The 12,537-nt window shown below is 36.3% G+C and overlaps 2 protein-coding genes across 2 annotated transcripts; one reads left to right on the forward strand and one right to left on the reverse strand.

The window, feature by feature from the left end:
• The first annotated feature begins 1,016 nt into the window (after positions 1-1,016).
• Positions 1,017-4,480, forward strand: LOC112505695 (sulfate transporter 1.3-like). Its single transcript, XM_025109617.1, has 14 exons — positions 1,017-1,066; positions 1,165-1,523; positions 1,607-1,655; positions 1,730-1,937; positions 2,014-2,188; positions 2,317-2,382; positions 2,454-2,567; positions 2,780-2,896; positions 3,034-3,160; positions 3,231-3,517; positions 3,600-3,790; positions 3,862-3,941; positions 4,026-4,102; positions 4,216-4,480. Exons 2-14 carry the CDS (start codon positions 1,188-1,190, stop codon positions 4,354-4,356), a joined length of 1,968 nt encoding a protein of 655 aa, XP_024965385.1. The 5' UTR covers positions 1,017-1,066; positions 1,165-1,187; the 3' UTR covers positions 4,357-4,480.
• Positions 4,481-4,619: 139 nt separating this feature from the next.
• On the reverse strand, positions 4,620-6,681 carry LOC112505696 (non-specific lipid-transfer protein-like protein At5g64080). Its single transcript, XM_025109618.1, has 3 exons — positions 6,258-6,681; positions 6,082-6,108; positions 4,620-4,995 (listed from the first exon to the last, which is right to left on the reverse strand). Exons 1-3 carry the CDS (start codon positions 6,604-6,606, stop codon positions 4,823-4,825), a joined length of 549 nt encoding a protein of 182 aa, XP_024965386.1. The 5' UTR covers positions 6,607-6,681; the 3' UTR covers positions 4,620-4,822.
• Positions 6,682-12,537: the final 5,856 nt, after the last annotated feature.

A 12,537-nucleotide genomic window follows, 5' to 3' on the forward strand; every position in this document is an offset into this window, starting at 1 on the left:
TAACCCAATTAAAAGATAGGTCACCTTCTGAGGATCATTTTTGCACACACGACAAGTCTGCCTTTGGAAGTGCCTAACTTTACTAGAGAAAACTCCATACATCCTAAGCAAGCTTTGTTAGGAGTTAGGACCTACCAGATAAAACTTGGGAGAGAGGGTACCACACATATTTGGTTCCTTTCCATCTATGATCAAAATAACGGGTCACATAAAAGAGAATCTAGATTCGACACTGACCCTGCAGAAAGAATGTAAGCTATGGCCCCTCCTCAAAATAACAAAATAACAAACTATTCTGGCAATGTTTTGTTTGCTAGTTAATTGGGTTTCTATAAAGAGAGATGCATAGTTCATAAAGTTGCATATCCTGTAACACTCTTGATCAATCAAGTCTATCTTCACCATGAAATATATGTTTGATCTTATCCCTGCCTCAGAGAATTGGTAAAAGCCATGCAGATCTGAGTTGCCAAATTTTGATTTGCGTTTCCCTTGGCACGTGTTCAACTATTTGTTAAATATTTAAAGTGAAGACAAATACAGAAAGCTTGTGGACCCTGGAACTTACATAAAATGAAAATGTTAAAAGTCACTGGAAAGACAGTATGTGATGATGATCATTTAATTGGAACTAAGCAAACCAACTACACAATCAAACGACTGCTTTAATTGATGAAAATGGTAGCAAGATGCATATGCTCAACATGGCTATGTCCAACTTCTGTTTACAGGGAGGTTTATAAAAACACAAAAGTCAACCAACCCCTTAAAGCCATTGTTTATGTCCAACAAGGGTTTAGATTAATATATTTGTTGTAATAATTGCTTATTTAACTTCACCGGTTGCACTCTCAAGACGGAACAGTATTATAGGCCTATCTGTATGTGGTATTTCGTATTTGGCCCATATGTTATCTAGATTCATTTTTGTATCAACTCTTATACTTTGCTTATACTGTTCTAGGTTGACTTTCCTATCTTATAAGTAGAATCACCTTATTCACCACTTAGACCACCCCAGTTTCTAAATCTGAACTTGCATTCTTAGATACCTTTGGAATATTTGGTAAGAGTAAATGCAACATTGTATGCCTCAAATACATCTCCATTAGTTGATATGCTAATAATTCGTCCTTTTGTTTGTGGTGCTCTTTGATTATAAAGGTGATAACAACCTTCCAACCACAATGAGTGGGAGGATTGCTGCAGATGTCGAGATGAAGGATACGGGTAACATGAATGCATCGTCTTCACGCTTCCAAGGAGATAACTTGCCGTATGTCCACAAGGTTGGGAAGCCTCCGAAGCAAGATTTGTTGAAAGAGATCAAAACCGCCCTCAAAGAAACTTTTCTTTCGGATGATCCCTTGAAACCGTTCAAGGACCAGCCGAGGAAGAGAAAGCTTGTCCTTGGCTTTCAGACGCTTTTCCCAATACTCGAATGGGGTAGAGATTATAGTCTTGCTAAGTTCAAAGGCGATCTCATTGCTGGATGTACCATTGCAAGTCTCTGTATACCTCAGGTAAGCATAAAAGCTGGTTATACATAATACATATTTATTTATACATGATATGGTATGTAGTAATTCCTTCTATTTTTCTTCAGGATATTGGGTACGCGAAACTAACCAACTTGGACCCTCAATATGGATTGTGTAAGTTATACCTGAATCCCATTGATTCACAAATCAAAACTTGCATGAATCTAAGTAGTCTTGTTTCACTGCAGACTCTAGCTTCGTTCCACCTCTAATTTACGCCTTCATGGGTAGCTCAAGAGATATTGCCATTGGACCCGTGGCAGTGGTCTCTCTCTTGCTTGGATCCATGCTACAAGATGAGATAGATCCCATAACACATAAAAATGAATATGAACGTCTTGCTTTCACTGCAACCTTCTTCGCTGGAATTACTCAAGCCACACTCGGCTTTTTTAGGTATATTTTCACATTACCAGCCTCATGTTTATGATCAAAAAAGACATCGATTATATGGTTTCTTTCTTTTTTTCAGATTGGGTTTTTTGATCGACTTTTTGTCGCATGCTGCTATTGTCGGGTTCATGGGGGGAGCTGCTGTTACCATCGCACTTCAGCAACTCAAAGGGTTGTTTGGCATCAAGAAATTCACCAAAAAGACTGATATCATTTCCGTCATGAGTTCTGTGATTTCCGCAGCACATCATGGGGTAAGTCGATTTAAAGATTAGGCAAAATGAACCAATTTCATACTTACAAACATTAACATCTTTCATTTGACTTACCTTTGTTCATTTTTGTTAATTTGACTCTTTTTTCCTTTCTTTGTGTACGTCAGTGGAATTGGCAAACCTTACTAATAGGAGTTGCATTCTTGACTTTCCTTATGGTTGCAAAGTACATTGTAAGTCCTTGCTTGATTTCTGCAATTCACATTTTGGAGCTAAATTCACCTTTAGTTTTCAATTTAATCAGGGTAAGAAGAACAAGAAGTTATTTTGGCTGCCTGCAATAGCTCCATTGATTTCCGTCATCGTTGCCACGTTCTTCGTTTTCATCACTCGTGCAGATCGCAATGGTGTCCAAATTGTAAGTTTGATGTGTTTGTTGGTACAACATGTACCATTGTTATGTTACTTACATGCCTGGATAAATATTTTCTGGGGTCTTCAAAAAGGTCCGAGTCTTTGAGATAGAGACAGACCATGCACATCTTCCCTCAGACCCTACCTCTACCTCTACCTCTATATGGGATTTCCTGGTTCGTTCCGTTTGATTTACACCTAGATGAATATTTCCAGGTGCGCCATATCGACGAAGGAATCAATCCATCATCGGTGGACCGAATTTTCTTCAACGGAACCTACCTTGCCAAGGGTTTCAAGATTGGAGTTGTTGCAGGATTGATCGCGCTCACGGTAAATATATACCCCCTTCCCCTTCCACTTGAATCCATTTTAGTGACTCTTCCTCAAGCAAGGCAGCCGATAAGTCATCGAGGGCATGTAAGTTCAAGATTTGAGACATGCATGGCTTATATTCATGTAAATCACAGGAAGCTGTAGCAATTGGAAGAACATTTGCTTCACTCAAGGACTATCAGCTGGATGGAAACAAAGAAATGGTAGCACTAGGCACCATGAACATAATCGGTTCGATGACCAGTTGTTATGTTGCCACAGGTATCGTAAATTAACTTGCAAATTTTCAATTACCAGATGGCCGTGATGAGCGTATGATTTTGCTTTGCAGGGTCATTTTCTAGATCAGCGGTGAATTACATGGCTGGTTGTAATACCGCTGTGTCCAACATTGTGATGTCCACGATCGTGATGCTGACTCTATTACTAATCACTCCGTTATTCAAGTATACGCCAAATGCTATCCTAGCCTCCATCATTATATCCGCTGTCGTAGGTCTCATCGACTTTGACGCAGTTGTCCTACTGTGGAAGATTGATAAATTTGACTTCTTAGCTTGTATGGGTGCCTTTTTCGGTGTGGTTTTTAATTCCGTTGAGATAGGCCTACTCATCGCGGTAAACATAAATAATATCACATATTGAAGGTCTTTTGAGCCATAAAAGTTTCTGGTAAAATTAAGTTTACTTATTTCTATAGGTCGGGATATCGTTCGCCAAAATCCTATTACAAGTAACGAGACCTCGGACTGCCGTGCTCGGTAAGATCCCAAGGACAAGCGTTTACAGGAACGTAGAGCAGTATCCGGGTGCGACTAGGGTCCCTGGTGTTCTGATCATCAGAGTCGATTCAGCCATCTACTTCTCGAATTCTAATTACATCAAGGAGAGGTATGAATGACGTGTTTTTTCTTGGGCTTCTTCCAGGATTCTCGTAAGGCTGCTAACACTCCTTAATGTAGGATTTTGAGGTGGCTTGCAGATGAGGAAGAACAGTTTAAAAATCAACCAAAAGTAGAGTATTTGATTGTCGATATGTCACGTAAGAAGACCATTGCATAATATAAAACGAATGATTTTTGTTGTATAATCGGTTGACCATATATATTCTCTTCTCGTAATGCAGCTGTTACTGATATTGATACCAGTGGCATTCATGCCTTGGAAGAACTGCATGGTAGCCTTCAAAAGAGAGAGATTCAGGTAACTAAACTCACTGGCATAAACCTGTTGTACCTTTTGCACACATAGTTGTACCCTCGATCACGCGAGAACCCATTAAGGCTTAACTGACTCGACTCCATTTGCAAACACAGCTTATTTTAACAAACCCAGGACAAACCGTGCTCGACAAGCTGCATGCATCTCATTGTGCAGAGCTGATTGGGGAAGACAAGATCTTCCTATCCGTTGCCGATGCTGTTTTAACATTCGCTCCGAAGATGGAACAAGCATAAAACACGGTTTTAATTTGTCTTTTTTGGTTTTACACAGTTCGATTATCGTTTGTTTGTATGTAATTGAAGAAGGTTTATACGACAATTGACCGCGTAATAACTACCCATACGTCTTCTTTCCAAATGCGCGATTTATCAACCAAAAACAAACAGCCCAGAAAGATCCATTCTAGTCTCTTACTGTAGGATCTTACCAATACTTGACGAGTGGTATGTTAAGTGGGTGTTCATCTTTTGCTTGAATGTGTTAATTACACACCAGAAACTAACAATCACACATGGAGCTCGTAAAATAACAAGAAATCGGTAGAAAATACTACGAAGTACATCAAGAAACAGAAATAAGTCGATAACAATCTAGTAACGGAAATCTAAGTACATACAAGCATCATCCCATAGTCTCACCTCTCAAAAAACTATCACTTCCAGATACTAGATCGTAATGAAGCCTGACACACAGGTATGCTCAGTATGAATAGAAATAAACAGATAGTAGCATACCGACAAAAACAGAGATGGTTAGTGCGGCTAGCCCAGATGAACCCGAGCTTTGGGATGCCGTCGGTGTAGGAGCAAGAGCCATGGATGGTCCTGACGCAGCCATGTTGGGTGCCTGGCCAACTGCCATTGGGGATTGAACTGCAATGCATATTTACAAAAACGATACTTGCATCAATAACCATAGAATATGACCCATTTCTTTAATCAGGCTTTTATTCGTCTTAAGTAGAAAGAAACAGAAACTTGTCGTCTCAAACATGAGACAGAGAAACAGGGCATGAACTGTGTGGGACAAAAATGCATTTTTCTTTTCCGTCTCACCAAAATAGGTGGAACAATAATCAGAAACATTGGACAAGATTGGTAAATTACTAAACTATCCATGTCAAATTAAAATCCTAAAACCTTCTAGAATTCTTTAACCCATCTTCTACTTTGCTCTCACCCATCTGGTACTGTCCCAATTCACTACAATGGTGAGGTATACATGAAGTACAACTACTAATGCACAACGTACAATTCATTGATGCATTGTTTCTCAATAAAACAAGAATGATGCAACTATGAACTTATATTTTAGGACATGACACAAGATGGTATTCATGTGATTGACATTACTAATGAAGGAGACCAACCCCTTTTTCCAGACCTGACATTCCCAAATCCAGATCAATGTACAAGACTTTCAAACAAACGTACAAGCCATCATAACAACATCGATTTGTATCCAAGAATTTCAACTCTGGAATAAATAGTATTACTCAATGAAGACACAGATCCAGTTCCCCTCAACTCATGCATCAGAAATTGTACCCAATGTAGCAAAATAAGTACCCTGACTACAACCGGTACGGACATTACCAGAAAGAGGGTCTGGAGACTGTCGGGATACAACTACAACCCACTTCATTCTTTGAAAATTGGGAAAAAAAAAATATCAAGAAGATAATGGAAAGGAAATCGTCGTTTGGTATGCATCAAGATCGTTAAAAAATCTAAAAAACCAAGAACATCGATTAATGTTAATCGAGCATTGAGGAAGTTCTCATCGAGCTACTTTTAGAGTCAAGGTAGAAAGAAATTATCCAAAAGAGTCATCAAATTTGGGGGAAATCTAAGGGATCCCAACAAAAACAACGAGATTTTTGCTGAAATGTGGTTTTAATTCTACGAATTAGTCAAGATGTAAAAAGAAGAATAGTCAGAGATCAGATCTGTACATACCAGGAGAAGCTCCACTTCCAATACTCACTGTGATCACAAGAAAAAAGAAAAAACCGACAATCGAAATTCAAAAATTAGGGTTTATTTTAGGCAAGAAATCAAGGTTCCAAAAATGTAGAGAAGAATAAAATATTGAATAGTGGAGAGAAATAGGAGAAAAAATGAGACAGTCTTACTTCCACACTTAGTAGCAGAAGGGGCATTGATATGGCAAGCCGATGGCAAATCTAGGGCTTTTGTAACGTTCAATGATATACCCAACTGAGCACTGTTCTTGAATGCTTCACACAAACACTCTGCATCTGTTTTCAATACCGTTTTCAGCCCTGAGCAGCATGTTCCTTCCGGTTTCTTCACCGTGCTCCCGGCGGTCACATACGACAGGCAGTCTGCCATGTTCAGTATCACCGTTGAGCAGTCCGCCGCTGGCGCCGGTGCCCCTGTGTGGTGTGCCGACTCGACCAAACACACATTCATCACCACCGCAGAGATGCATAAAATCAAAACGGCGGTAGTGGCTGCCATTTTCGCCCGAAAACTGTGATTCTGTATGAATGAGAAAGTTGATTTCAGACCGAGGGTTTTCGGTGGAGATGGTGATAGAGCGAATGTTCAACAAGGGAAAAGTTATTTCTTATAGGCCTACATTTTACTAAAATGGCAAAACTGGCCCCTATATTATTATTCATTTGTTGTTTTAGTCCACTACATATTAGAAAAATGGGACATTCATTCTACCATTGGTTTTTTTATTAATTTAATTTGACTATTCTTTTTGTATATATACATCCTTGACCGAACTTATAAACGAAGATCAAGTCCAACATTCCCTACAAGCGGTCTTAACATTTCGTTACATTTGTCAACAAACATAGAACCTAATAGCAGTCAACGGATCCAATGTTCGTGACTTGTTGCGATATGAAGTTACATAGTAAAACCGTTAAGCCAACAATCAATTAAGCAGTTCATCGTTATGCATACTATATACACGATTAGAAAAGATTCAGTATAACACACACTCAGTATCTATATACAATACAGTACTATTACGTTTCGTAACGTCTTAACACAAATATAATGACCATGTATGTATTATTATTCATTTCAACTTAAAAACCCAGCCAAGCTAATATACACACCCAACTTAATTGAGCTAATTTTAACAATGTGCAAGTGAGTCTGTAGCAAGATTATGTAACGTTGTTAGAGAAAGCATTTATTAAAGGGACTAAAAGTGTGAAATTGGCATAGTATAGGGGTAGTAGTTTAAGGTGTAAAGAGGAGAGAGAGTTGAAAAGTGGAAACCTGTGTCCACCAAGAGAGAGTAGTGCACCATGTGCGCACAATAGTGACTTGTCCAAATGTAAACGGAGGGAGGCGGATTACGTGTCCAGGTAAGGTTTGAAGCGTCTTGCACCGACGACCTTGCCGATCTCGAGATTTTGCAAGCCATGGGGTTATTTTCGTAAACGAATTTGCCAAATATACCAATTTTTTTATATATTTTAAAATTACGATTTTGCCCATCGACATCGATTACCGAAAACAATTATATTCGAATTTTAAAAAAACCAGTCTTTGGTTCGGAACCATGAATACAAGATTTTTGTTGAGTAGATGCATTTTTAAGGTGAATTAAAGATCCGTAAATGATGTATTTTTGGTCGAGTTTTGGTGTTTTGAGGGATTATTTCTGTTTTCTGTTGATTTTCGAGAAAAGAAATTTATTTTTTGATTGATTTCGATAGACTTTTTCGGTTTTTTTATTGATTTCGAGAAACTTGTTTGATTGATTTTGATGGGTTTTTTGGTTTTATTGTTGATTTTCTTTGTATTTTCTAATATCCTAGAAGACAGCTCAAGGTTTGATGGATGCACCTTAATTTCATACCCCCAAAAAAGACTATTTATGAAAATCAGTAGAACGGATCCATAAGACCCACTTAGGGGTTGTTTGTTTACCTCTTAATGGTGACATTAAGAATGAGCCTCTTAATCGGTAAGAGACAGGGGTTATTTGGCAAAAAAAAATGAACCTCTTAATGGTGACAATTACCTCTTAACTATTTTGCATCTAAGGGGTTGCCTAATGGTTCAGAGCCTTATTTTTCCAGCATTACCCTTCCCTACATTTCCTTCCAGCATCATCGTTCCTCCTCCTCCCACGCATCATTCCTCCTCCCAAACGATCTCGCCAATCGTTCCATCTCGCAGACATGCCTCCTTCCCTCTGCTTCTCCAACAATGGCATCGGCGACTAGGCCCGCCTCTGCTTCTCCGACGGTAACATCTCCTTATCTCTCTCTCAACTCTGAAACTCCTTCATCTCCTTCTCTCACTCCGTAGAATCCCCATCAACCATAACATCTCCTTCCCGACATTCCTTAGATCCCATCAACGAAAGCCCCTGCGTCTCATCCAGGAAAAGCACAACCCAAATCCAAAAGTGAGTGAAACCCTAATTTCTTATATGAAATCTCATGTTTATGTGCATCATTTTTTTTTTCCGAATTGATATGATGAGGTAATCGATTTGATCGTTGGTGGATTCAAGTTATTTGTGCAATTTGCAATACTTAACAAGATTTATCAGCTGACAACTCTTGGGAGGTCAAGGAAGAAATTGGTGAGAACCATGTGGGATCAATGGATCATGATGTTCTTGATCACTGTGTTTTCCTTTTATGCWAAATCATTTTTTGCATTTACATTGAACCTATTGTGTTTTTTTTCTTCTTTCTACTTGTTTGGAAACGGATTCTCATGTTCAAGATGGAATCGATTCATAGATATAAATGGGCTTTGCAGAGGTGCAGAAATTAAAGGATGTTAAGCAAGTAATCTCAAGGCTAGTCCTCTTATTGAATCAAGGCTCAAAACATTAAAGAAGCACTGTGATGCAATGACATATATGAAAGATGCATTTGGTATAGAGTGGAGAGGTACATAGTGCACATTAATATGCTATGATGATGCTGTATGGGATGAGTGGGTGAAGGTAACCACATCAAACAGAAGAGTGTTGAGGGCTTGAGAAATAAGCCATTTCCTTATTATGATGAGTTGTGCCTGATATTTGGAAAGAGCAGAGAGTGTTGAAGATGCATCAGATGCTAACAGAGCCCTGGACGTGTATGAGACTAGTGAAAAAAACCATTATATTGGAATTTGATTGTTATGTTTTTGTTTATTCTATAATTTGAACAAGTAATATTATGTTGGTTTGAATTAATATGAAATATTGTTATGAACAAGTAATGTTGTGTTTGTTTGGATTAATATGAAATATGTAATTACGTTTTCAGAGTATTGTTTTATTCAGATATCTGTCAAACAGTTCTATTTCATTCAGTACTAAATCATACAGAGGGTTAAAATGGTAATTTGTTGTCATTCAGAGAACATTTACCAAACAACCATATTTCATTCAGCACTTAACCATTCTGACCCTCTTAACCATTCTGACCACTTAACCATTCTACACAAAACCATTCAGCAACTGCCAAATAGCCCCTTAGGCCTTCATATAACCCCCCCTATTCGAAAACATAAGACAGTTGGTCATAACATACCCAAATTTGTTTTCTTGTATGGTCCACCATTTTTGTGAGACCTTCAAAAACTAGTTCTTGCTATTTATCTTTACTACCATATAAACCAGATTTGTCAAAAGTCTAAAAATAGTTTTTAATGCACAAGGTACTATACAATTTTGCACAAAGTCTTAAAAACAATTCATAATGCATTAAGTACTACTACTTTATGTGTTTAGTCTTAAAATTTCTTAATCTACAATTAAAATAACATATAATACAAGTTATTAATGCACATCATTACTTCTTTTTTTCATGTTCTCAAGATACTTCTAACACCTTTCACTCATGTCTTCACCCTCTTATATCTCTATGTCTTCTCCCCATCCCCCAATGTGAGATTCAAAATTATATTCACCATGAGTCATTCATTCATCTCTCATTAAATTGCTCTAGAACTCTCGGTCTCGATCTCTTGATTCTTCGCTCTTGGTGTAAATCGAACACATTTATGGAGTCGTTTAAATATGTTAGATTTTAAACTACCATACAAATTTTTTCATCTGTAGACTGTAATTGGAACCATAACTCTTATTTATTCAAATTGTATTAATATGTAAAGATCAAATGTAATTTATATTATCGTTAAATCTTCTCTAATAAAACCAGTAAAATTTCAAAATCGTTAAAATTAATGGCTCCCGCCGCATTGCACGGATACAAAACTAGTTTTGTTTGAAAAGAATACCTATCCACCTTAAAGACCGGATGGTCATCCACCTTAATTCACACATTGATCTTTTTGTACATCTTTTACTTATAAATGTTTTGTTTTACAAATTTTTGTTCACTTTTACGCTTGTTTTGTCATAATATACTGAGAAGAATGTCTTATTTCAATACTCAGTATTTTTGTTCAAAAAGGTTAGAGTCATGGTTTTTTTTTTATGATCAATTAAACACGTCATAATATCTAGGATGAGATTGGAAAAGAACCTTGAAAAAGAAAAAATCGAAAAATCCATCCAAACCATTAGATTGAAATAATTTAGTAGATCTTATTAAAAAGATGACCGGAGAAGGTCACAGAGTAGGGGTGGGTGCCGGAGAAGACCACCGGATTTGGTCTCTGTGTGTCCATGTGTGTATATACATATATTAAAATAATTAAACTAATTAAAGCAAATTAGAATATTAAACTAATTAAAGTAAATTGAATAATCAACATAATTTACTAATTTACCTTTTGTTTTATTTTAGTAAATAACATTAATAATCTAAAATGATTGGCTCATATTAGAACTCACCATTACAACAAATTATCTAATTTTCATTTGATTAATTCTATATATATATATAGGGTTGGGTTCACGTGAGACCAAGGGTTTTTCGTGAGACCCGTGAGACCAATTTATATTCATTGATCAACTTTATAAGCTAATGATCTAATGGTCTAAAGTTGTACGTAGACAATTTTGTAATTATTGAGAAGTCTCGTGGCAATTTTGTAATTATGAATTTTGAGATTGTAGATCTAATCCAATGGTTAAGAATTGATCTTACAGGTCTCACAAAAACTCTTGATCTTACATGATCCTAAGTCTATCTATATATATATATATATATATAGACACACGTTAGAGAACATATTTGTAGAAACTTCTTGTAATATATAATATACATATAAAAAAAGTAATGGTGTATATACTAACAAGTGTGTAGAAGATGTATAATTTCTAGAAAATAAACACGTTAAACTAGAAAAGGTACAAAATACAAAAAGACACATGCTATTAAAATATGTATATTTAATTAATAATACATTTATTAATATAAATACATAACGGAAGAAAGAGAAAAAACAATAAAAATTAATTTCTTAAAATAATAACATTTTCAATAACATGAGTTATATCTCTGTAATAAAATCCATATAATTGGTTGACCATGACACATTCATAAAATAAAAGGTCCAAATTGAAAATAAACAGAAGTTAAGGGGCTGTAAATGCAATATGTAAAAGAATCCGCTTCCTCCTCGGATGCTCTAATTTTCATTCCAATCCGTGCCCTATGCGGCGCATGCTGAATTGGGTCCCCGAATCCAATCACTTTGGTCACCCAATCATCATCACATTCCCTTACAAATTTTGAATATTTGTCGACGTTTTAAAATTCGACACGACATAAAATTCGAATATTTGTCGATGTTCAGAAACCCTACATGATCTAATGATTCGACTCATAACTTTTTATTCCATATCAAGATTGGTTTGTGTTAGAAGTCGTATTTGATTCTTCTTTTATATATATATATATATATATATATGCTATGTGACGCGATAGCAGTCTAATCATGGTTGGTCGAGTGATTTTCCAAGCCAATAAGTTATCTGAGTTTGTTTCAAACTACTCACCTTTTAAACCGTGTTTGGAAAGGAAAAAATTATCGACAGTTAATCAATATTGTGACCTCAAATGATGTTAATCTATATACCGTAATGTTTTTGACGGTAGAATGGGTTGAAGTTGATATGTAAAAAAAGTTATGATAGATAATATTAATTTAAAAATAATTATTGATTGATTTTGCGTCTATAAATATTCGGAAAAATGGTTTCAAATGAATTATTAGTGTTTCTTGAATCCACTGGTATTTTTTATGATAAAAACAATATATTTAAAGATTTTTTTTAATATATAACGAGAACCTTTTTTTACATTTTGTCCATGACTTATAAATATCAATAGCAGGTCGGCCCAGTCTATAAATTGATAGAAAGTTGACTTATGGGTGGTTTGAAAAAAATAAATACAAATTTTCATTAAGAGGTGTATTTGATAAGCTCTGAATGAGCTTCCAACCGAGTAGTAGTTTGCTTCTGTGTCCACATTCAGCATTGACCAAATCATCGTCTTC

This window comes from Cynara cardunculus, assembly GCF_001531365.2.
Source record: "Cynara cardunculus var. scolymus isolate 2C chromosome LG 2, CcrdV1, whole genome shotgun sequence".
In the NCBI taxonomy this organism is placed as follows: Eukaryota; Viridiplantae; Streptophyta; class Magnoliopsida; order Asterales; family Asteraceae; genus Cynara; species Cynara cardunculus.